This window comes from Ursus arctos, unplaced genomic scaffold (assembly GCF_023065955.2).
Source record: "Ursus arctos isolate Adak ecotype North America unplaced genomic scaffold, UrsArc2.0 scaffold_24, whole genome shotgun sequence".
Classification (NCBI taxonomy): Eukaryota; Metazoa; Chordata; class Mammalia; order Carnivora; family Ursidae; genus Ursus; species Ursus arctos.
The window spans coordinates 20,147,668-20,172,790 of record NW_026622919.1 but is presented as its reverse complement, the minus strand read 5'-3'; the positions used below and the strand labels follow the sequence as shown (position 1 = coordinate 20,172,790).

At 50.2% G+C, this 25,123-nt stretch overlaps 2 protein-coding genes across 2 annotated transcripts; both read right to left on the bottom strand.

The window, feature by feature from the left end:
* Positions 1–6,313: 6,313 nt before the first annotated feature.
* LOC113265177 (keratin, type I cuticular Ha8-like) lies at positions 6,314–12,289 on the bottom strand. Its single transcript, XM_026512280.4, has 7 exons — positions 11,794–12,289; positions 10,651–10,733; positions 9,482–9,638; positions 8,991–9,152; positions 8,780–8,905; positions 8,184–8,404; positions 6,314–7,465 (listed from the first exon to the last, which is right to left on the bottom strand). The coding sequence occupies exons 1-7, from the start codon at positions 12,220–12,222 to the stop codon at positions 7,330–7,332; spliced, it is 1,314 nt and encodes a 437-aa protein (XP_026368065.2). The 5' UTR covers positions 12,223–12,289; the 3' UTR covers positions 6,314–7,329.
* Positions 12,290–19,674: 7,385 nt separating this feature from the next.
* On the bottom strand, positions 19,675–23,815 carry LOC113265176 (keratin, type I cuticular Ha7-like). Its single transcript, XM_026512278.4, has 7 exons — positions 23,251–23,815; positions 22,986–23,068; positions 21,968–22,124; positions 21,436–21,597; positions 21,224–21,349; positions 20,527–20,747; positions 19,675–20,128 (listed from the first exon to the last, which is right to left on the bottom strand). The coding sequence occupies exons 1-7, from the start codon at positions 23,740–23,742 to the stop codon at positions 20,047–20,049; spliced, it is 1,323 nt and encodes a 440-aa protein (XP_026368063.3). The 5' UTR covers positions 23,743–23,815; the 3' UTR covers positions 19,675–20,046.
* Positions 23,816–25,123: the final 1,308 nt, after the last annotated feature.

Below are 25,123 nucleotides of genomic sequence, written 5' to 3'. Positions count from 1 at the left end.
CCTTTTCCATCGGCTTAAAGGAAGAATCCTTCAGTGGCGCAGCATCCCAAGCCCTGGAAGCCTTGAGGTGGATAAGGACTGAGTTGGGTCATGGCTGAGAAGGATGGGCAGCTGTTTGTGGAATGCCTTCTATATTTCATGTACATGGATTGTAGAAGAGTTTCAAAGGAAGAGGCTCTGATAATTAGCTTAAGAACAGGGAAGCCTCTGGAGGAAGAGATCATTTGGAAGGAGGATGGAGAGATCCATATAAATGTGTTTTAACTGTCCAGGTATCTGGGGCTGGCTTGGAAAGGAAAAAGGCATTGCTAGTCCAACCTTACCACTGAAATGTTCATAGCATTAGACTAGCATGAGCAGATAATCGACGAAGTCAGGAGATTGCCCAAAGGAGCCTCCTCAAGGAGGTTGATCTTAAAACTTCATGTGAATTGACCTTATATTCCATCATATGCCCATGTTGGCTTTAATATTTTTTAAAAAACATAGTTTTACAATTTCCAGTTAAACTTTCTAAGATTTTGCCCAATCCTCTCCGTGGAATAGACACGGAAGATGGACCCCATCCTGTCCTGGGCCCCCATCCCCGGCCTTACTGGGTTACACACAATCTGGTTTAAGAACCAAACGTTGAAAGGTACTGAGGAGGGCTCCGTGGTGGTATAATTGAATCCAAGGACTTGGGCACTGGGACAGAAACTGCTGAGACACAGCAGAAGCAGATTTTGCAGAGCAAGCTTGAAGTCATGCGGGGTTGATTTGGGAGGGGAGGGAAGGCACCAGAAGGTCTGTGGGAGGGGGTGGCCGAAGTTCTGAGTATATAAAGGTTGCATAATTATAGGCAGCACTAGGGTACCCCCTGCACCTTGGGTAGCAGCATCTCAACTTCCCTTGTGGCTTTGGCTGCCAGCCAGAGTGGTAGTTTTATTGACAACTTATTGGAGTCCTTCTCCCCAACAAGCTTTCATGATGGTATTCATGCGGCACTCCGCTTGGGTCTCAGATAAAAGGTCCTCCATCTACCCTCTCCAGGGCCATTATCTCACCACTATTATAATGCCATTCAGACGGAAAGCCCCACCACACTACAAAGAAGCCCCAGACTTATAATAAAACTAAAATTTCTTTGTTTTCCTCCCAGGCAATTAAAGGGGCAGAAATAGGTGGGTCCTGCGGCAGGCACCGCTGAGACTTTCCAGAGGAAGGACGCAAGGCCAGGTGTAGGGAGCCTCTGTCTTGCTTCAGCGGGACTTGGGACAGATGGAAAGGCCTGTCAATCAGACTAATGAGTGTTTGCTCATAGAGAACAACACTGGCCTCCTGCTTCCTGCCTCTTGTCAGCCTGCTCCAGAGCACAGGCTGGAGCTTTCCAGTGCTTTCCAGCCCAGAGCTGTTCCTCACCCCTGCCTTTCTCCCTACCCAGGGATGCTGGCCCCTGAGCACAGACCAATGGCCGCAGTCCTCCAAGCTCTTTGGCAGAGCCCACTGATGGGCCAGCGCAGCCTGACGGGGGCTTTAGTCCAAGGAGAGTGTTTAGGTCTAAGAATGAGAAGATTCACGAATTGGGTCAACAAAAAAGCAAAACTGGAATTTGCATACAAGGCCGAGAGACCAGAGAAATGGGAACCAGGAGCAGTGTGGTCAGTTTGAGGCAAGGAAGGGGTCCTCAGAACCCCACGCAGCCTCACAGCTGAGACTGAGCCATCTTCAAGTGAGTGACCCTGGAGGGTACAATGCTGAGAAGTAGCCGATGCGACCGAGATCCATGGACAGAAGACTGGCCCACCCTGCTGAGTGCCCCACATGACGTAAATAGAGATGATTCGGGAAAGATCTACAGACATGGGACCACACTTCTGAGGCCTCCAAAAGAAGTGACGTTTCCCGAGGTGCCCAGACCAAAGCATCATCTCCACAATCCAGGCTGAGATTTGTTTGTGGCTGAGAAATACAGGGTTGTCTATACCAGGCAGCATATGGTCAGAAGGGGACAACGCCACCTATTCCTGAATGACTAAGGTGTGCACAGGAGAAAGGAAGAAAGAAGCAAAGGGGGTCAGAGCTGCACTGGCTTCAGGTCACGGCCAACGAGCAGCCACACCAAAGGCGCAGGAACGAACTGGTTACAACCGGAGATTCCTTTTTCCCTGATGCCCAGCCCGCAGGTGCGATGGCACAAGAATTCAGAAGAGGGACAGCAGACAGAGTGACCGGTGAGTGAACACGATGCTGCCGTGCCTTGTAAATCTTGCTTCTGTCTTGCAGTGTTTTTAAAATACGAGTGGGCTTGAGTGAATTTGCTTCTCGAATTAGTGGGGGGAAAGGGACTCCGGCACTATGAGGTCTTCGAGCTCTCACACAGGCTAGTCGACTATGTGTACTTCTTGATTTCCTAATTGAACTATCTGCAAATTGTATTCACTCAAAGAGAAATTGAGCAGTCGAGGGACAATCAAGCCCACTTTCTTTCTTTAGATCAATTTTATTCAAAGCACATTACTGTGTACCGTCTGCATGCTGGGATGGGGCTACACTGGAACAGAAGAATCGTAGTTCTGGTGGGGGATTGTATTTTTATGAGCAATTCAGGCTAATACGAGTTCTTAAAATACCTGAGAAACAAGGTAAGGAGGTGAGATATTTAAGGGGTGTGAGATGGACGTATCTGGAAATATGTTTGTATTTAATGTAATTAAGAAACGGCATATACAACATTAAGGGCAGAAGTCATTTACTGAACATCAGCGAAGCACCTGGCACAGCCCCAGGGCTGGGGCCCGGGATGGGGACATGGGGACGGTGGGGAGATGATATGCTGCGGTCCTCTGCGAGCTCTCGGTCCTACTGAGCACACAGAGGAGCCCACAACGAACTCTAATGTAAGGTGATGTAATTGGGCCCTTCCCCCCCTCCAAAAGTTTCTTCCTTCCTCCTCTACTTCTTCCTGCCCCAACCTCCAGTCAGACCATTTTAAACCAGTTTCTGATTCTCTGCCTGGAGATGGGGATGAAACCATTTCAGGTTATTTACCTGTATCCTGAAAGAGACTTCATAGTAACCCCACTCTGTAGGCAACTCAGGGGTAGGATTCAAACAAGCGGTCTCTTCAGAGCCCTAATCCGTTTAAGAATCCCGTCTTCCACCAGGCCTGGTCATTAGATTTTGGATATTTGGTTCTTGTTGCTTTGGAGACCACAGCTGAGTGGTGTGCCTGCCCTGTGGCATCCCCAGAGACTCCGTGGCGTTGGGGTGAGCTTCCAAGCAGGTGGAAGAGGTCTCCGGGGACACAGTATGCAGTGGCAGAAGGAGGAGAGGCGATGTTCAATCAAGCAAGTGAAAGAGGAAGTGTCAAAGGGCCTGAGATTCACGTGGGGAAATGGGGGTGACACGTGAGCCAGCAGGTGAACAGGCACAAGTCTGCCCCCTGGGGAGGAGAGAGATGTACTGCAGGGCAGAGGCTTCTTGGGGGAGGGCCTTGGGGCACGTGTTTACGGTGTCCGGCAACTCAGCAGGGAGAAGGGGGAGGCAAGCAAGGGAGTTTGGGCAGAAGTCCAGCATAAAGGGGGAGCCTCAGCTGGAAAAGGCCAGGGGACGGCCAAAGGCCAGAAGCTCTGAAATGTGGTTGGGGTGGGGAGGACCCCGCAGGATGGGAGTAAACACCAGGAAGATTCTCCTCAGGGAGGTTCCCTGGCCTTGTAAAATCCTTCTGAGCCACCTCACCCCAGCATCAGACAGTGGGTCTGAACGGGCAGTTTGTACCTCCAGCCCCTAGCGGTTGAGTGCAGGGACAGGGCAACGAGCTTGAGAGAGAGACCACTGGGAGACCTCGGGGATTCATTTCCCTCCCTAACCCTGAACCTCTCCCCCTGCAAAATGCGGATTGTGGAGCTTGCTCTGTCTCTTCCTGGAGTTGGGGGGATTTCAAATTGGATAGCCCGTGTGAAAGTGGATTGTAAGTGGTGAAGGGACGGATAGGTAAGCGATTCTGCCTGTTTCTCTTGTGTTCCTCTTCCTCGGTAAACAGAATGTTTTTAACAATGGCAGGGGGTGAGTTAACCTTCTTCCGTGATTTCCAGTCACTAAAATTGCCAGGGTTCTCAGGCTATTTTGAAATGCAGTACAACCTTTATTTCTTGCACCGCCCTTGGTGGCAGAAATTCTCAGCAGTGTTTCTGCTAGCATAAACACTCTACCGCTTCCTTTAAGGAAGAGGAATCAAAACAATGGGGTGATTATGGTTCTGTCATCCTGCCGACATAGTCGGAGACCTGGCCTCTGGGAAGCATAGTGGTTAAGAGCACAGTTCTGGAGGTGGACAGCCTGGATCTGAATCCTGGCTTCACCACCTACTAGCTGTGGGACCGTGGGCATGTTACTTAACCTCTCTGAGCCATGGTTTCTCAATCCAAAATGGGGATTATATGAGTTTATATGCATAAATTTATCTATAACTTAGATGAGTGCCTGGCTTATGATAAGAGCTCGACAAATGTGAGCTTCAATGATGGTGATGATGGTGGTGATGATGGTGATGATGATGATGGTGATGGTGGTGATGATGGTGGTGATGGTGGTGATGGTGATGATGGTGGTGATGATGGTGGTGATGGTGGTGATGGTGGTGATGATGGTGGTGATGATGGTGATGATGGTGGTGATGATGGTGATGATGGTGGTGATGATGGTGGTGATGATGGACTGTTTGGTCTCCAGGGAAACTCCTCGCACCTCCCCAAGCACAGTGATCGCTCCACCCAGCATTTCTTCCCAGGAACCCAAACCACTTCACACATACACACACACCACACACACACACACACACACACACACACACAAACAATGTCTCATCAAAGCTCCTCCTTTAATTATAATCAGAGCACTGGATGTGAACTTAAGAAACACAGGTCAATTACCCTGGGGCCCCACTGACTCATTTCATGTCACCAGAAGAATCCCTCAACCACTCAATGACTCACCTTCTTTCCCTCTCCTTAAAAGGGAAAAACAATGCTTACCTACTGTCATGGTGCAAGAATAAGTGGGTTTATTTTATTAGACCGCTTTGAACTTGTTGGATGAAAGGAGCTTTTTAAGTACAAAGGAAGAGGCAAAGGTATTTGGGCGAGGTGCTAAATTAAGACTTATTGAGATTGTTCTTTCTTATTGGGACCTACCCTCACAGATGTGTCACCTGGGATGCCTGGGTGGCTCAGTCGTTAAGCGTCTGCCTTTGGCTCAGGTCATGGTCCCAGGGTCCTGGGATTGAGCCCCGTGTCTGGCTTCTTGCTCAGTGGGGAACCTGCTTCTCCCTCTGCCTGCTCTGCCTGCTGCTCTCCCTGCTTGTGTGCTCTCTCTCTCTCTCACAAATGAATAAATAAAATCTTTTTTAAAAAATCCTTTTTAAGAGAGAGAGAGATGTCACCTGGACCCAAACACCTGTACAGCTTGGGAAAAAGAGCAGAGGCAGAGTAAGGGGGGGGGGGGGGAAGGGTGTGACAGCCTCTGACCCTTCCAGATCCCCTGTGATGGAAGTGTTGTTGCCTCCCAAGCAAATCGGTCCTGTCCGCACAGTTACCAACAGATAGGATTCTGGATTTGAGAGCGGTTGGAGGCACAACAACCAGGGCCTAGCTTAAGATCTCTCCACCCTTGGAGCTTGGGACTAGGGTCAGTCCTGCACCAGGATGGGCTGGACTTTGTAAATTTCTCGGCAGGCTGCTCTGATTCGGAGAGCTCACGGAGCAGAGGGAAGACAAGAACCAGCCCTTGGGGTCAGCGTGTCAGCTGTGCTTTAACACTTGTAATCTCACGATGAGTAAGACCTAGACTGCAGGGGGTCGTAGAAATGGAGGATTAGAAAACCCTCTACAGCCATCTCATCCGGCCCCATCAGATGCCGGAGTAACCTCCTCAACATCCCTACCAGGTGGTTATAAAGACCCTGCTTGAATGCCTCCAATGATGGGGAACTCACTGCTTCCCATCTTTGGCCGGCTCTGACGCTGCGTTCTGGAGGCATGCTGTTCTTGGCCATGGCCGCCTAAATGTGGAGCTTCTGGTTCATGCGTCTACTGCCTACAAGGTCCAAGCCCCGTTTGGCCTTTTCTAGACGGATAGTCTGACAGGCTCAGCAACCACCATCCTTCAACACGTTCAGTGTTCCACAGGGTGAGGGGAAAGGCGCTGTCCTGATCCCTGCTCACACACGGGATCTATAGGAGGCCGAGGCCAACTCCTTCCACAGTATATCTGGCCCGTAAGGGGCTCAGTCCCCAAATAACCCCCTAACCCAGGGGTTCTCAAACTTGAGGATGCACAGAATCACCTGGAAGGCTCAATAAACCAGACTGACCATTCAGAAAGTCTGAGGTGGGGCCCAAGACTTTGCATGTCCTTAAGTCCCCCAAGTAAAGCAGGTACGACCGGATGGAGGAGCACACTTTTAGAACCACCACCCTAAACCTTCTCCTGTTTGATTTTTTTCCCTTCAAAGCTTCCCAAGTATGGGCTTTGGGCCTAATTCAAAGAGACCAGGGTTCGAGTCTTGATTCAGCCACCAGCTGCTCCCTCCTCGCAGGCTTTGGAGGGACCCCGTGTCACAAGAGCTGTAAAGCCCCAGCACTGTGCCTTGCTCATCCCGGGCCTGTGATCACAAAAGTTCACTTCGTGGGTCCCGGCAGCACCCCTGACCTGAGCTTGTCCTTTGTGCAAGGACCAGAGGCTTCATCCTGATACGGGGGGATTTTCGTTGGTGCGTGTGTTTTAAAAGCTCTGTGACTCTGGCTCTAAATAGGCTTTAGATGCCCAGTTAACAGCTGCGTTTCTCTCAACGGCGCCATTTTGCTGCAGGCCCATTATTAAGTGTGGTCCTGGCTGGCTTTGCCATCTCCCAGGACCCCTCCAGTGAGGGAGCCCAAGCCCTGCTTCTGTGGGAACAGCTGGCTCAAGGGGCCCTCAGCAACACTCTTGGCGTGGAGTGGAGACACTGACCACAGGCCCTGGGCTCTTCATGCTGCCAAAGCGAAGTTTATTAGCAAAATAAAAACCAGGCTACCTACCACTTCTCAGACTGTGAAGCAACAGAAGCGAGCAAAAGGAGTGTTCAAGACACCCTAAAGACAGGAAGCCCAAATCCAGGGGCCGGGGCTGAGCCGCTGGACTAGAAAGCCCATCAGCAGAGAAGCACCGCCCAGCATCTGTCTCCCGCCCAGCATCTGTCTCCCGCCCAGCTGGCCGAGGGAGCAAGGCCGCGGGGGACAGGCCTGCGGAGTGGGGCCCGCGGGGCTGCAGACGGTTCCCATCTCCCGATTCCTCAGGCTGAGGAGTGGTTCAGCATCGAGTTGTTGAGCTGGAGCCACAAGAGGCCCGAGGAGGCCCAGAAAGGCAGGGAGAACAGGGGGTACAGGCGGCAGGGGCCGGGCGGGGGGTGCTGGAGGCTGGGGTCGCGCATGGGTTGCAAGGGAGCCTGTGGAGAGAAAAAGATGTTTGAAACACTGACGTCAGAAGGGCAAGAAAGACAAAAGTACACAGACACTTCAGAATCGGAAAAGCAAAAGGGGATTAGAGACCTTGGAGGTCCTGCTAGGCCTAGAAAGCCCACAGTGGAGCTGGGACCAGAGCTCACGGTGCCCCTGTGTAAAACCAGCCCTTCTGGCCACAGGCAAAGGAACACGGACGAGAAAGGCAGAAAGGCTGGCCAGGCAAGAGCAGGCAGAGGTCAGCCGCCCTCCCGATTGACACGTAGCCTCCAGTCTTGTTCCTTATTGCTTAACGGATGTTCTATCCACCTTAGCTTTTGCCCAGAACAACGGAAGTACAAAATGAAAGGATGGCTGCAAATGCCCTTAGCAATATTTTTTAACAGTGACTGTGAAGAATCCCTATTACTAGAATACTTCTTCCAGAGAGACTTTAGCAAAACCTAAATGCACTGATCTCTCAGTATCTCAGCTCCCCGTGGCAGCGACTGGCATCTGGGAACGTAACATGGTCAGCAGCATGGACGACATGAGCTGTAAAGTTCCTGCACGCCCTCCTCTACGTCCAGGCAGCTCACCAGGCTTACCGAGTAACAAGTGTGTCCCCAGAGATGCGGTCTGCAATGCCACCCCTCCTTTCAAATCATCCCCACAAGAGGGCTCTGCTTTCACACATGACATTGGCACAAACATCAGGGTACACACTTGCAATCCTCGCTCTCCAGAAGGTTCCGGTACGTGTTGATCTCGCCCTCCAGTCGGGCCTTGACGTCCAGCAGCACCTGGTACTCCTGGTTCTGCCGCTCCAGGTCAGCCCGGATCTCGGACAGCTGCTCCTCCACGTTGCTGATCAGGATCTGCATCTGGGCCAGCTCGGTGCCGAAGCGGGCGTCAGCCTCACACAGGGAGTTCTGCAGACAGTCCTTCTGTAATACCAAAGGGGGAAGCCGGTGGAAAGTCGTGGACTGCAGCCCTCTGTCTCTCCAGTAAGACCGTGACACCCCAAGGTGTGGCCAGGCCTGGAGAACAATCCAGCTCCTGTTAGCAGTCCTCCGCTAGAAGAACTGACCACGTGCCACTGCTCTTCATTGTAGACCTCAGGATAAGTTTGCGGGACCTCCCTCCTATGGGTAAATGTCCTTTCCCTCAGCATCCACATCTATGGGAAAGTTCTTGCAAAGGCAAGAAGTCAAGTTTGAACTGTATCCTGGTCTGTATTTAAGGGAGGCAGCTCCTGAACCAGGAACTGCTCTTGGGAGTGGGAGCCAAGCTGGGGCTTCCAGGCATGCAGAGGAGCTCACCAGCGTGTGCTGGGCCTGAAGCTCCACTTCCAGGGCGTTCACCGTGCGTCTCAGCTCCAGGATCTCCGACTGGCAGCACCGCAGCTCCTCGGAGCAGGACATGTCCTGCTGGCTGATGCTTTCAGACTGAAGCACAAGGGCACAGAGACACGATCACCCCCCTGCCCAGTGGAAGCCTGGGTCCCTCTCTGCTCCGAGGCAGCACGCTCACCTGGTCTTGGAACCACTCCTCCACATCATTGCGGCTGGTCTGCACCAGGGCCTCATAGTGGCACCGCATCTCTTGCAGCACCCTGCTCAGGTCCACGGTGGGCTCAGCGTCCAGCTTAATCTGGAGCTTGTCCCCCAGCTGGCACTTCAGAATGTGGACTTCCTGTGGGCATAGGAGGAGAACATCGCAGTCGTGGAGCCCCCACTGCCCTCTACCCCAAAACCGCATCTCCCACTTCCCACCCTCCCCAGTGATTTCCCTGTGCCCCTCTGAGGATGGGGCACCACCTGCGTTAGCCTAGATGCTTCCAGAGGCTGTGGGTGAAGAGCCAGTGCCCCCTGAAAGCGGGCGCTCACCTCCGTAGCCTGCGAGGCTCAACCACGAGGCCAGGCCTGAAGAGCTTCCACCCCAAGCAGGAGGAAGAGCTTCATTTCTTCCCCCAAATGAGCCCGAATTCACCCCCAGAAAGTCTTACATGAAGGGCCATGTACCTGCTCATGGTTCTTCTTAAGGCAGAGCACCTCCTCCTTGAGGGACTCCACCTGGGCCTCCAGGTCACTCTTGGCGAGTGTGAGGTCATCCAGCGCCCTGCGCAGGCCACAGATGTCGGCCTCCCCCAGCTGGCAGAGCGAGTGCTCCGTCTGGTACCTTTAGCAGGAAAGATACGGGAGTCAGGGTGAGAGAGCAGAGGGGCCCGCAGGACACCAGCAGCCACTCCACTGGCCGTCCCTCTGCAGTCTAATTGTGAGCTGGCATGTCCTGTGTGGTACGCTCCCAGCCCAGAAAGCAATGGAGTGTCCCCCACTCATTTGACCCTAAGCACCACTAGGCAGAGTGGCCAGTACTGAGGGTGCTGGGGCAGGTGCAAGGCCAGCGTCTGCCCTCATGGGCTGATGGCCAAAGGGGAGGCAGCAGAGTAACCAGCCAATTTTCAAGGCCACGTGATCCCTGCAGACCCTCCTCTTCCAAGCCCCCCACTGACACAGACCCTGGGTTCTCTCTCAGATTAGAAGCCAAATGCCAGATGGGAGGATGGAAATGGCTTTCTTTAGCTCCAGAGGATTGAGGCTTCCACAGAGTTCTAAGAAAGACAAAACAACACAATGCCCTTTCCTGTTCCCAGGTTGGACTTTCTCAGGTGGCAAAAACCTTTGGACCTTCACAAGGCCTCCATCATACACAGTGGAGCATGATTTCTGTCGTGAGTTACTCGTGCTCACAAATTGGTTGGGCTGCAGTATGGAAATATCCTCACGGAGACAGCAGAATTTGGTAGGAAATGGCCTCAGGGTAGGAAACGTGAGGCCAGATTCCAGTTCTATCCCTCAATAGCCACGTGACTTCAGGCAGGTCGCTTCGGGGCCCTGAGCTCCGGTACCTGCACAAGGATGAAGCCATCACTGCCCTGCCTACCTCCCCAGGTCTTTGGAACAATAGCAGCGAGTATATGATGCATTCTCAAGCATGTTATGAACTATACAAAGTTGAGGGGCAGAGGAGTGTTCTTTCAAGATCTTGGGCACAATGCCCTCTGTTTTCTCCTGCTGTAAGTGTTGGTTTGGGATCTTGGTCAATTATATCTCTGATGCCAACTGCATCACAAGAGAGAAGTCGGAGTAGGCACCTGGCTCCTCCCTCTGCCTGTTCCACCCCAACTCACTTGGTCCTGAAGTCATCGGCAGCCAGCTTGGCATTGTCTATCTGCACAACCAGCTTGTTGTTCTCAGATTTGATGCACAGGATCTGGGGAAAGAAAGTAGGCTTGGTAATTCACTATCTCCAGAGCCATCAATGGCCTCAGGTCAAAAGAAGTTCCATTGGCCTGAGATTCAAACGACAACATGCCCTTGGACAACACAAACTCCCAAAAACGTAAGAGATGCTGGCGTGATACAGGGCGGGGGCTGTGCATGAGGTGCTTGGCAAAGGCGGAAGGCATACAGCCAAAAGAACTGGGAGATGGAAAGGAATAGCAAACTGAACATATAACAGAGACTTAATTTTATTTTGCCAGCCGTGATACTCAGCCTGATATGAACAAGATCTGAAGTCTAGGCAGAACAATGGGCTGGTTATGAAAGGTTTAGACGAAGGGGGACCCATTCTTTATAAGAAGTCCCTTATGCTGGTCAGTCAACTTCCCCAAAGGTCTTCTGTGAATCTAGCCAGGTTTCTGTGGCTCCTATTTGACATTCTTTGTCTTCCTATCTCCAAAACGAAGATGTAGTTTCTTAAGAATCATTGCATTGATTATCAAAGGGGACAGTAGCTACGCAGAAGAGATCAATGCTACTGAATGGCCATATACGGCTCATGAAGGACATTGGAACATGCTGCCTCGTACTGCGCCAGAAGTTAGGTTGCACTCTTTTTGCAACTACAGTGTTAGAATTGTAAGTACTGAGACTAAGTAAACATAAACTCAGAATCCTGGAGAATCAAATCCTACATCTCATCTTTTACATATTCCTGTTCATCTGCACTCAAGGAATTTTCTTCCCACAATCAAAAAACAAATTTTTTTTCAACTCTGTTTCCACTCCCAATCCAGGCCCTGAAAATTTTGTGCAAGTGTCAGTAATGTTTTTCTGTAAAGGACCAGACAGTAAATATACAAGGCTTTGAAGGTCACGAATCTCTGTCACAACTATTCAACTCTGCCATTAGAGCACAGAAGCAGCTACACAATACATTAATGAATGATCATGGCCATGTACCAATAAAACTTTATTTATAAAAGCAGTCAGTAGGCCAAATGGGCCACGGTTTGCCAACCCCTGATCCGAAGCACCACAAACCTCACCTTCTGCTGGAGCTCCTCAATGGTCTGGAAGTAGGACTGGTAGTCTGGACACATGGTGGACTCATGGCATTTGCTCGACTCTCGGATCCTGGTCTCCAGCTCCTCATTGTCCCGCTCCAGCTGGCGCACCTTCTCCAGGTAGTTGGCCAGGCGATCATTCAGGAACTGCATGGTCACCTTCTCGTTGCCATTCGGGACACCTTCCGCATAGTTCTCACAGACTCCAATGTTGCCAGGAATGTTGCAGGTCCCTGGCAAGGGGCAAGCAGTGCGGCAGCTGTGGGGCATACAGAGGCTGGGTTGGCCCAGAGGGGTTGACCCCACACGCGCTCGGTTGGCATGTGCCACGGTGGCTGACAGGCACAGGGATGCAGCCTTGGCCTCTGGAACCTGTCCACCTCGGAGAGAACTGCAGCGATGAGAAGTCATGGTGCTGAAGGTCGAACGTGTGCTTTGCCCACGGTTGGATTTGCTTGAAGTAGAAGCCTTCCTTCTCCTCCAGACCTTATATAGGTCTGTAGTGGGTGTTGGTGCAAGAAAATAGGCATTTTCCTCATTAATATTTATGTTCATTCTCATACAATCACTCTATTAGTCAGTGATTTTTGTCTCTTATAAAGAGTTAATGAGCTCATGAAAGAGGCCTTCACCCACACAGGATACTTCCCCCACGGCAGGGTCCTAGAACACAGAGAAAATGAGGACTTCTTCAGGTGGCCCACATTCTGTGGCTTATGTCTCTTTCTCTCTGTCAGCTATGTCTGTGAGATAATCAAGAACCAGAGTCTCCTAAAATCCCCTCAAAATCTCTGCCACTCCAGTATTCTTTTCCTGCCTCCAAATGTTCCCACCATGGCAAAATCTAAAATAGTCATCAGTCAGGCACATTGAGGAAAGCAAAACAAATCACAATTAGTTTGTTTCAGCCGATGTCTATAGAGGTCTCCACTGTGGGACACAACTTAGCCTGCTCGGAGGAGGGGCTTAGATTTTAGTAAGAGGAATAAGAAAGTAAATGACCTTTATTATAAAGGCAATAAGAGAGGGGGTTAAAAAAAAAAAGCTGCATAGATTTTAAAAAGAGAGCACACTGGGTGACCAGAAAAAGACTTCATGGAACAGGGAGCACTTAAAATGTGTTTTGAATGATGGTTTCCAGGAGGGGCTGGGGGAGAGACCATCTCTCACGGAGACCAAAATGAACAGAATCAAACATGTCTGGGAAATGGCAAATAGTATAGCTGTGCGGACTTATAACGAAGACACATACACCGGCTCTGGAAAGTTGCATTTAGTCCAGGTTGTGGGAAGCCTTGAATGCCAGGACCATCCCACAGATAATCTTCAGATAAAGGCAAATCAAAGGTGGGCATCTGCCCCTGGAAGCTGACTCTTCCCAAATATGAGGTTCCTTATGAAGGAAAGTAACAGAGAAGAGATGAAAGTCTCTTGTATAAACATTTGAGGACAACATCAGACCACAACAACAAAAGAGAAACCTAACTTCCAAATTGATTTTGGTGTCTGAAAACTGGATAGACACATTTTAATTACCGATGAGTCAAAGGAGACATCAGAGGAGAAATTAAAGTATTTTAAACTGAATTAAAATGAAACCGATTTGGGCAATTAAGATTTCCCTGTGCAAGTGTGAGACAAGTAAGTAGTTTGGGAAGTGGGGAAAAAAAAAAAAACTTTGTGAATGAAACAGGGTAATCTGTGATTCCCAAGAAATAAAAGTATGTTTTTGTGTATTAGAGTCTATAGGCTAATTAAGGTGGCAGCGATTAGTACTTTATGGTGTCTGTTCTCAGGCACCTCCCCCTCCTTTCTGGCAGCTTTCCTTGTAAGACACTGGTCCTCTCACCCACTGACTCCCTCTTCGCCTTGTTTAAGGAGATACCTACTCAAGAACTTTGATCTTTCATCTTTTGAAACTTCGTGCATTTCTTTGAAATGCACCTACCTTGATTGTCCATTACTTAGCAGACTATAAAATAAAATTTAAATTTCCTTAATCTTCAGACATACTCAGAGCATCAGAAGCTTTATGGCCTCCTCTATTCATAAAGAAATCAGACAGTGGCCAGTTGTTCAGCAAGCCCTGGAAAAGGGCAGCCAGCCAGCTTCCAGGCTATGCTAACGAAGACGCTGCTTTGACCCCATTCCTAAGACGAATGACTTCACCAGGAGGGCTCTTGAGGCAGCAGGCACGTGTTTTAGGTGGTCCTAAAACATGGAATCAGAGCCAAAAGGGATCTCAAAGTCTTCTAGTCTAAGGCCCTTTGGCACTAAATCCCTTCTGATAACCTTCCAACTCCTTGTCCAGTCCACCACTCTCCAGAAGGCCCATCCCATCATTGGCCAACTGGGCCCCTGCGGCTTACAGTTTCCCAGGCTTTGTGCAAGAGGCTGGAGTCAAGAGACAAATAACAGCCAGCTGTGTCTTCGGGGGCTTACAATACGGGGGGCTGTTAGAAAGTCCTTTGTGCAGAGAGACATATCCTCCTCCATGCTGTTTATGTCTGTGCTTTCATTTGTTCCTGCATTCATTCAATAAACGTGGAGCGAGTCCACTTTCTGTGCCAGGCAGGCTCTGATGCTGGGTGCTCGTGGTATGTTAGCAAGTAAGTCAGAGAGTTTGCCTTTAGTTAATTTACTTTCTCCTTTTACTCACGGGGTCCCACAGAGGATAAATCCAATCACTCTGCCCACGGCCGACCTTCAACTCGTTACGACAGATGGTTCTACTCCCCCTCGCCATCCTGAGTACATTCTTATGAATACACTCCATGGAGTCTCTACTACTTTTAAGTGAGGGCCCTAGAATGGAATTTCTGATGAGCTGCCAGCAGGTGGCCCAGCAAACCTCCTTGCCCAGGACCCTTGTGTGCAGTATGCTGGTGTCTCCAACTCTTCAGCCATGATATCCACCCAGCCGTCAGCTGGTCCCATGTACAATCAGTGAGACCCATGGGAACATTTCCCCTTAACCTATGTTACAGATGGGTTACGTACCCATCTGTAGGTACCTATCTGTACCACTCTGTGTACAGATATGGGCAATATTCACCAAGGCAAGGTTTACCACCATCGCTGAACTTGTCCCAGGGAGCTACTCCAAGTGATTCAGTATTCATAGAAGCTCCTCCAATATTTAAAGCCCTCTCAAGGCACCATGAGGATTGCAGTGACAAATCAGAGAAGTCCCCACCTCCGAAAAAGCTCAGAGCAGAAAGAGAAATAGGTCCTGTCACTCAAAGGAAAGAGAAGTCACAGAAAGAGCTGCAGGGGTGGGGGGAGACATCAAGAGACTTTATCTGGAGCTTGAAAGATAGGTAAGATTTGGACAGGCAGAGGAAAAAGAGAAAGGATTTTCTAAAAAAAGATAAGCACAGGCATACACTCCGAAGCAGAACCGTGCTGGTGGGCTATGGAACAGCAGGGGTGCGACCTCGGGAATGCGAGTGTGTGGCCAACAGAGGCCTGCCCCGACAGCAACAACTTTGAATGACACAAAAATGTAGACCTCAAGAGTCGCATCACATACTTAAAGCCTATAGAACTGAAATTTATACTAATTTATGCAAAAAAAAAAAAAAGCGGTCTCCTTATATTTTCGTGACTTCTACACAGGTGATTCTCAAACTTCAGGCTGCACCAGAACCATCGGGAGGGCTTGCGGAAAGGCAGACTGCCAGCCCCCCCTGCCAGGGTATCTGATTCAGCAGGTTCGGGGTCAGGCCCAAGAGTCTGTATTTCTAACAAGTTCCCAGGTGATACTGACTCTGGGGTCTGGGGAGCACACTTTGAGAACAGGACCTCTGTTCTACAGAAAGAGAAGAGCTTCCTGGTGACCGTCAGCCTGTGTAAAGGAAGCACAATGTAGCAAACTGGTGTTTGATGCCCTCAAGAGACGCCAATGTCTGGGCACGTTGGAAATGTGTTAGCCTGTGTTGTCTTTAATATCCGAAGCAAGTTCTGTTTGTTTTCTTCCGAGTTTACTCTTCCGCACAGAGGTTTGTTTTATAAGGACATCTAAGACGGAAGGAGAAGGGAGGGACCCGAGGGGAAACCCATCCAGTGTTTGTCAAGCCTGTGGGTACGAAGCCTGTCCACTTGAAACAATGTCTGTAGCGGACAGATGAAAGTCAAGTGAAGCAATACAAACACTGTATGGGCGCTGGGAATCTGGCTTGACGCTCACACAGGATTTCATGACTCTCTCTCTCTCTCTCTCTCTCTCTCTCACGCACACACACCTACATATTCAAAGATGATACCCACTATCGTGTTTGACCACCTGCTGTGTGCTCCCCATAATTGTACCTCGGGCTTTAAACTTTCAACCACACCGCAAAGTGGTTGCCAGAATCCCATCGTAAGCGAAAAGCTCAGAGCGCTTAGGTAACTTGTCTGAACTCACAAAACTAGGAAAGAAAGTCGGAGAAACATTAGCTCAGGTCGGCCAGACCTTCAAGCCCATGCCAAGGTCCCAGCCAGCCGCCACAGATGCCCATTCCTTCCACGCACTTCATTCAACAAACCAGGGCCGCGGTCCCCTCTGGGATTCACGCTCGCCCCAAGAGCTAGAAGTATAGCAGGGGACAGGGCATAGTCCTCTGGAGGTTTCGAGCAGACAAGAGAGATGACCAAAGTGGCAGTTTAAGAAGAGTACTGCCCAGAATGCACGCTGGAATGGGAGCACTGAATCTCCGTCCTGCGTGCTCTCTAGCCCATGCCGCAGGGCCCAGTACATAATACACACTCAGGAACTATTAAGCGAGACGGTGAAAGGCTGGTGGTGTGTGCAGGGTAAACATGGCACAGAGGAGATGGGGCAGACGGGAGGGGAGGAGGCTCCTGCAAGGCTCCTAGCAGCCTGTGATGAAATCCAGCGGTGCCGACAGGAAGGAAGGGATGGGGGGCCAAGGGGTTACATGAGGACTCTATTAAAAGACTCTGCAAGGCTGAGTGATTTGCGGTATATGACAGTCAAAGGAGGGAGCGACCCCAATAGTGTCCTTGAGGTCCCTAGGTTCCTGGGACAATAATGTGGTGGGAAGGGAAGCCAGGAAGTCAAGGCAATGAGCTGGCTCAAGGGGGAAGATGTTGAATTCAAGTTTTGAGAATGAAATGTAGCCCAGCGGGACTGCCCATCAGGAGGTCGGAGGGAAAGGCCTGGAGCCAGGCGAGAGCAGCCTGAGTTGCTTGGACTCACTGAGACCCTCTCCTGAGTCACTCGGATTTCTTACACCTGGCAGGCAGGTAGAGCTGTTGAGTCAGCCTGGAGGCTCATACCTGAACCAGGCATCGATGCTCAAAGGGAGGGTCCCCTCCCCGTGATGGAGGGGAGGTGGCGAGGAGGACATTTTGGTTAGAGGGAGTGTCATTTAAAAACAAATAGCCTGCATTCTCACTGAGCTGTCTTTTAGCCGTGACTGGGTCTGGTATTTATATTTTTGAAAGCTAAAACAACGTGATTGAGAAGTGAGGGTTGTTGGGGTTTTTTTTAATATTTGTTAAAGAGAAGCCAGGGATGAGAAAAAAGTGGAGAAACACTAAATTAGGTGAAAAGAAAATGAAGAAATGATTCAATACGATGAGCTCAGGAAGATTATTATAAGTGGCCAACAGAGGGGGCGGATTTGATTTTGTTTTTAGTCAGGAAGATGAAGGCAGGACGCCGAGTGGGTGGCGAGGCGGAGCCTTAGGTATCATGGACCACGTCACACAAAAATTAGTATCTGAATAAAAAATGTTCCCGTTCGGAAAAGTCCAGAATTCCATCTCGACATTCTCCGCTTCCGGGTGTAAACAGTGGTGGGAGCGGAAGTGTGGGCCCTTCCCCAAAGCTTGCATGGTGACTGCCAGCTTCTGTCCCTGGGGCCTGCAGCCAGCCACCTTCTCTCCTTTCTTTGCTGGTATTTGGGAGAAATGGCATTTGGAGTAAAAAACGGCAATGAGTGGAGGGGCCTGGTGTTTTTGTGCGAAGCCTGGAAACAAATATTACAGATCAACGCATTGGTAGTGCAGGTGCAGTAATCTGAAGACTAGTGGGCCTAGTACTTGCGAGCGGGCTCAAAACTGGATCTGGTCCCAAGCCAAGGGAGCAAAAGTCTCCGGGGAGGAAAAATAACCAACCGGGTTGAAGTTCCTGCGACCAAAGCAAAACTAGATACTGCACCTAGGGTCCCTATCTGTCCAACCCGTGAGGATAGTGGGATGCAGGGAGGCCAGAGGGCCCAGCGCGGAATGCACGGATGAGAGAACCAGTCTGGGAGTGGAGAAGTGCTTGGGTTTTGCACCAGAGGGCGCCCTGAGCCCTCGGGCTTAATTATGGATGATTGTAAAACCACAGTGTCCCGGTGCCCTGAGCCAGGCTGGAGAGCCAACTGCCACCCTCCCTAGCTGGCAGTCCCCCTGTGTCCCAGTTGTCTTTCCTACCACACCCAATAGCCACACGGGTCCCAAATTAGAGTGCATTCAGATTGTGACCCGGCCAGGCAAGCCGGGAACAGGTCAGATTCTTATGACCCTAGCACATGAAAAGGTTATGGCTACTCCTTAAAGCATGTGATTCTTGTAAGTTACTTGTTAGAAGGAAGCCCACAAGAGCCCACTTGTCCTCTGACAGCTCAAAGCATGCTTTTTTTGTATTATTTTGGTTAGGCCATTTGGAGAGAAACACTAAGCTCCCATAACAAGAGTGGTTGGTTTTCCTTATTGCTTAGAAGTGGACAAGGAGGGTGGTCAAACTTCCAGGCCACCGACTTGGAAATACGTGACCCTTGATACTGCTGATGGGTTCTGCTACCCCATCTTTAGTCCCTCTTTCCTTCTAAGAGGAAAAGATCATCCCTCCTGGTTCCCAGGGAGCCCATTAAGCCAATAGCCGTTGAACACCCTCTCTATACCAGAAGCGTTGTATGGATTATCCCTCAACAACAGTGAAGGGGAAATGATATTTTTCTAATTTTACAACTGAAGAATAGGTCTCAAGAGAGTGTAGCAGCCTGGCCAATTTCACTTAACTAGTGTCACAGAGGATGGAATTTGAGCCCAGATCTGCCCAACTCCAGAGCACTTGCTCTTTCCCCCATACTAGGCTACCATGCAAGAGAACCAGTTCTGCATTGGTCTTTGGACCAGCGTACACAGGTGAGCCGAAATCTGAGATTTTCATTCTTGGAAGTGCTCAGCACACTCCAGTTGCTAAACTGACGAGCACAGCAAAGAAGGCACATAATCTCTCAGGTGCTCTCCCGCCATGTCTGGCTGTGACCCAGCTGGGCCTGGGTCCGAGCCATGTCCAAGAGGGAGACAGGCATTCGGAGCACTCATGCCAACTGCGTTCCTCACCATCGGCGCTTCAAACGCAACAGCAATGGAGACGAGCACACATCTCCCTGGAGGAAAATATCCTCAGGACCCAGACAACTGCCCCCAACGCCCAATCTAAGAGAGCAGGGGGGGTGCCACACCTCCATAAAAGGGACAATTTGAGTGAGAGAAAAAACTTGGCGACCTGGCCTGGGCAATTCTCAGCATGACCTCCTTTTCGCTGGACTGGAACTCTAAGTCGTGTGATTTTGCTCTTGGACAAAATGCCAAGAGGCTGAAAATGCCAAAAGCAGGGTAGGAACATGTTAGTTCTGAGCTGTTCTGAAGGAATTCAAACCTGGCAGCCAACGTGGCTTCCTTTCACCGATCCGTAGGGATCGATGGCCAAGGTAAGTACATATCCAAGGTCAGCAAAGGGCCTTCATCCAGAGGCTAAGACCCCAGTGCCCCAGAGAGCAACAAGACACGTCAGAACGAATGACCACCCAAGGTCTTGAGGGCCAGAGCTCTTTGTCGTACCACATAGACTGCAAAACACCAGAAGTATAGCACTTAATGCAGGAAGGAGGTTTATTGACCATTTTGTACAGGAATCCAATTACATCTTAGGAGAGTCTGAAGCATTGGAATAGAACCAAAATCCCAGAAGAGGTACTGGGACCAAACAATAGCTTAAGTGAAAGACAATTACAGCATTGGGGGAGAAATGCAGCACAGGGACTCACAGGGAGCCACTGCTGGAAGTTTCTGTTACACTTTGATTCAGCCAAAATGCCTCCAGTGAGTTTGGTCTTCCTGGAAGGAAGACGAAGCAGGTGAGGGCAATCCTAGCCCCAGTGCAGCTGGCCTTGACCTTCCGCACTGGCACTCAGACCTTCGGAATCGGTTCTCAGCGCGGGCGCCACTGGCTTAGAGAGAGCTACAGGTGGCAGGGGCACAGCCTGGACAAACGACACAGGCGGCAGCCGTAGAGCAGGGATTGATGGGGAGTCTGTAGGGGGAGAGAGAGAAGAAGAGTTAGACACAGGGGTACAAAGATGTCTCAGGGATGCCCAGAAAGGGCAAGAACCAAAGGGTAAAGGATGGATCTGCCACCAAGTCACAGGGCCCCATGAAATCTGTATGAGCAGTTCCTCTTCCATTTATGTCTTTCCACATCCAGGAGCCCTCTGGGGGGACTCGGCTTAGGAACCAGCTATTGTTTATGTAACAGTCGATCCACAGTAAAATCTGCACACACCAGAGAGCTGAGTGCATCACTAAGCCAGTATGCACAGGGAGGCTTGTTCTTTATGATAAGATCTCCTTACACAACCACCAGTGATCCCGGTGGAATCCCCTGGTATTCAGGTATGGGGCTTGCCCAGAAATTGACCCAATCACACATACTTGCAATCCTCACTCTCCAGAAGTTTCCGGTACGTGGCAATCTCGCACTCCAGCCTGGCCTTGACGTCCAGCAGCACCTGGTACTCCTGGTTCTGCCGCTCCAGGTCAGCCCGGATCTCGGACAGCTGCTCCTCCACGTTGCTGATCAGGATCTGCATCTGGGCCAGCTCAGTGCCGAAGCGGGCGTCAGCCTCACACAGGGAGTTCTGCAGACAATCTTTCTGTAATGGGAAATAATGGGGTAAGAGACCGAGGTGTCCCAAAATTCGCCAGTGAAAATCATGGCCAATCTCACCAGGGGGCACATGCCAAGAGGTCACAGGACAGTCCCAGAACTCTAGAGGAATCACCACCAATATCATCATGACTTTCCACAAAAAATCTAACTTGAGGAACAGTGTCCTGGTCATCCCTGGATTCCCAGTACCTGACCAAGTAGACACCCAGTGAGACCTTGTGGAATGAGTGAGTGTCTGCACCTCCACACGGTATTCTAAAGGAGGTGGGGTTGACTCGTAAAGGGAACCATTTTCCAGGATCAAACTAACCTTGACAGCAAGGCACCTCCCCCAAGGACAGAGGGACCCAGACCCTGAGCTCTGACTGTCAGTGGAACTGATGAGCGGGACTCTGAGAGCTGCTGCTAGCAGGCCATGGCCTGTGGCTCTAGCAGCGTGGTGAGGGTGGAGGACCGTACCAGGCTGTGCTGGGCCTGAAGCTCCACCTCCAGGGCGTTCACCGTGCGTCTCAGCTCCAGGATCTCCGACTGGCAGCACCGCAGCTCCTCGGAGCAGGACATGTCCTGCTGGCTGATGCTTTCAGACTGAAGCACAAGGGCACAGAGACATGATCACCCCCCTGCCCGGGTGGAAGCCTGGGTCCCTCCCTGCTCCGAGGCAGCACGCTCACCTGGTCTTGGAACCACTCCTCCAGATCATTGTGGTTGGTCTGCACCAGGGCCTCATAGTGGCACCGCATCTCTTGCAGCACCCTGCTCAGGTCCACGGTGGGCTCAACATCCAGCTTAATCTGGAGCTTGTCCCCCAGCTGGCTCCTCAGAATGCTCACTTCCTGCAGGAACAGAAGGACCCACACCCGGAGTGAGGAAAGGGCTTTTGACAGAGCAGAAGGCACCTGAACCCCTTCCCAGACAAACAGCATGAGGGGAGACCCCACTCGTGCACTGACGTAAAAGGTCTTGCCCACGGTCCCCTGAGAAGAGCCCATTTGGACACCTTCCTCAGTTGACAAGGCAAACCTTTACAGACCAGAAACTCCCCCTCTGCCACCTCCCACACAGTCAGACTGACTCCCAGACTTAGGTCAACCCTTCATCCCGATGCCAACTGAGCCCAAGTCCTAATCCCAGAGCCACAGGTGAGCAGTGCTCCCTTTCCTGCCCCGTGCCCTCCCCCAAGGGTCTGCAGCCCCGGGCCCAGACCTGTTCATGGTTTTTCTTGAGGCAGAGCAGCTCCTCCTTCAGGGACTCCTGCTGCGCCTCCAGGTCAGCCTTGGCCAGGCTCAGGTCATCCATGAGCTTGTGCATCCCACACATGTCCGCCTCTACCACTTGGCGCAGGGAGAACTCACTCTCGTGCCTTCCAGCACAGGAGATGCAAGGTCAGCAGGATGCCAAGGACATCCCCTCTCAGCTGCCCCCAGTTCCCACCAACTTAGATCCTCATTTCCTCAATTAATCAACATTCACTCTGTTGGATCATGTAGCTACAGAGCTCATAGTCGGGACAAGTATCATTATGCCCACTGGATGGGATGAAATGGGAAACTGAGGCTAAGAAAGAATAAATGGATTATCCAGGATTGTATACCTTGGTTAATAGTAAAAACATGGATTCAACCTAAGTGTTCAAACTAGAATGCAGTGTTCATTCTGCCATAAAAGATAATTTCGCCGGAAAAAAGAATGGCTTAAAAGTAAGCCTTCTGGACCTACAGTTTCCTAGCTTACCCCATGGATTAATTATTTTGAATGATTTTTATGCCTTTCTCATTCATTCAATTGCAATTCTTGATACCAAGGAGCTACAGTGACAATTCCTCCCACTGATAAATTTGGCCAAGAGTCAGTGCATCTGTCAACAACCAGTGCACTGGGAGTTTCTTCTTGCAATGACTTGGTTTTGTTTCTGGCTGTAACACAAAGCTCTCTTATCTTCTAGATGTGAGGAGAAAATGACATGGGACCTGACTGATCTAGATGATTCTTCCTCTTTTTGTTTCAATGCTTTTGTTCTCTTTCTCCTGTATAAGGACCATTTCTAGTAATAGGTTAAGTTATGGTTTAGAAAGGAAGAAAGTGAACACTTTGTATTGATCCATTCATGCTTCTAGTCAGCAACTATTTTCAAACACCTACTTTGGGCCAGTCCCATGAGGGGCACCTAGAAATAGAATAAAAAAGAGGAGTCCCTCTGAACCCTCTTCCTAGCCCTACTTACTTGATTCTAAAGTCATCAGCAGCCAGCTTGGCATTGTCAATTTGGATAATCAGCCTGGTATTCTCAGCCTTGCTGCACAGGATCTGAGGAAAAGCAGAAAGACAGTTCGCACACAAAACATCATGCTCTGGGCTCCAGCTCTACAGGTGGCATCTACACTCATACTCAAGAGAATCAAAGCACCCAAAGCTCCTTGAGCTTTTTGCCTGCCATGCCCTTCCACCTTCCTCCAACCCAGCACACCCCAGGCTACTCCAAACCTCACCTTCTGCTGGAGCTCCTTAATGGTCTGGAAGTAGGACTGGTAGTCTGGACACTTGGTGGACTCGTGGCATTTGCTGGACTCTCGGATCTTAGTCTCCAGCTCCGCATTCTCCCGCTCCAGTTGGCGCACCTTCTCCAGGTAGTTGGCCAGGCGATCGTTCAGGAACTTCATGGTCACCTTCTCATGGCCATTGGGAGCACCTTCCACATAGTTCTCACAGACTCCAATGTTGCCGGGAATGTTGCAAGTCCCCGGCAAGGGGCAAGCGGTGCAGCAGCTGTAGGGCATACAGAGGCTGGGCTGGCCCAGAGGGGTTGACCCGACACGCGGTCGGTTGGCATGTGCCAGGGTGGCTGACAGGCACAGGGATGCAGCCTTGGCCTCTGCCCCAGGCTGGCACCCAATGTCAATGGAGGGCCCACAGACATTTGTTGCTGCAGGCATCCTGATGCTGCCGGGGCAGTGGGATGAGCTGACGTAGCAGGAGGTCATGGTGTTAGGCTGAGGTTGCACAGAAGGTTCAGAGCAGCTGAGAAGGCCAAGCCACTGAGTCTGACAACCTCCTTCCCTCCTGGGCCTTTTATACCCCATCCCAGGTGGGTGTTGGCTCCATGCTTTGACCTCAGTGCCTTGATTCTCTCCCTATTGTTGTATCGTCATCCTGTTACTCAGCTGTTGAGTTTACCATTAGGAGTTCCCCGCCTCATTAAAGGAATGTTGATGAATTTGAGGTGACCTTTGATTTTTGATATCAGGTTATCTGTTGAGGAAAGGTCAGAGATTTCTATTTTACCCAACAATCACCAGCAGTTAATTCAACTTCCAAATGTCCTATCTCTGGACTGGGCCAGTGTCTCTGTGGATGTGGACACACTCAAGGATTGAATCTTTCAGTCCATGATTTGTGTAGCAGGAGGGACAGTGAATCTGTCGCCTGTGCTTAGACTCACGCAGCTTTTCCTTTGAAGAGAAACACCAGTTTATAAAACTGGTAAGTCTACAGATACTTGATTATTGTGTGGTCCCATTTCTTCTTTCTTTTTCTTTTATTTTTTTTTAAAGATTTTATTTATTTATTTGACAGAGATAGAGACAGCCAGCGAGAGAGGGAACACAAGCAGGGGGAGTGGGAGAGGAAGAAGCAGGCTCATAGCGGAGGAGCCTGATGTGGGGCTCGATCCCGTAATGCCGGGATCACGCCCTGAGCCAAAGGCATACGCTTAACCGCTGTGCCACCCAGGTGCCCCCCATTTCTTCTTTCTTCTATCCTTTACACTGCACGCTCCTCTTGAAGTGTCAGTGCATCCAGAAACATTAATGCTAGCAAAGTTTTGGTTGACTAGTCAGAATCAGTTTTCAGTCATTCATTTGTTCAGCATGTTTCCTGAACATTCCCTAGAACTTGGGCAGTGTGCTGGTTCTTGAACATGCAATGGTCCCTATTCTTCAGGGAAAAAACAGTACCCCAGAAATCTCAGGGTGTCTTCAACAAACTTGAATGAGAACCATTGATCAATGGGAGTTGGTGAAAGAGAAGATCCGTGGTCCTGACCAAGGATGTATCTAGAGGGAAGCTACTGACAAACAAACCAACAAAAACAAAAACAAAAAACTTTATTTGATCCAGCAAAGGGAACTGGGACCAGAGTTAAAGGTATATTTAAAGAACTGTTCAAGAACTCACATTTATGAGGATGTAGGGTGTAATAGCTATGCTGCAGTGTTCTTTCCTATTTAATCCTTACTACCTGTGAGGCAGCTATTCACAGCCTCGGTGTGCAGATGAAGAAACTAAAGTCCATCTTCCAATTCACAGAGAAATAAATTGTCAAGAGCTTGATTCAGTCTCATATCCATAGAGCCCATTCATTCT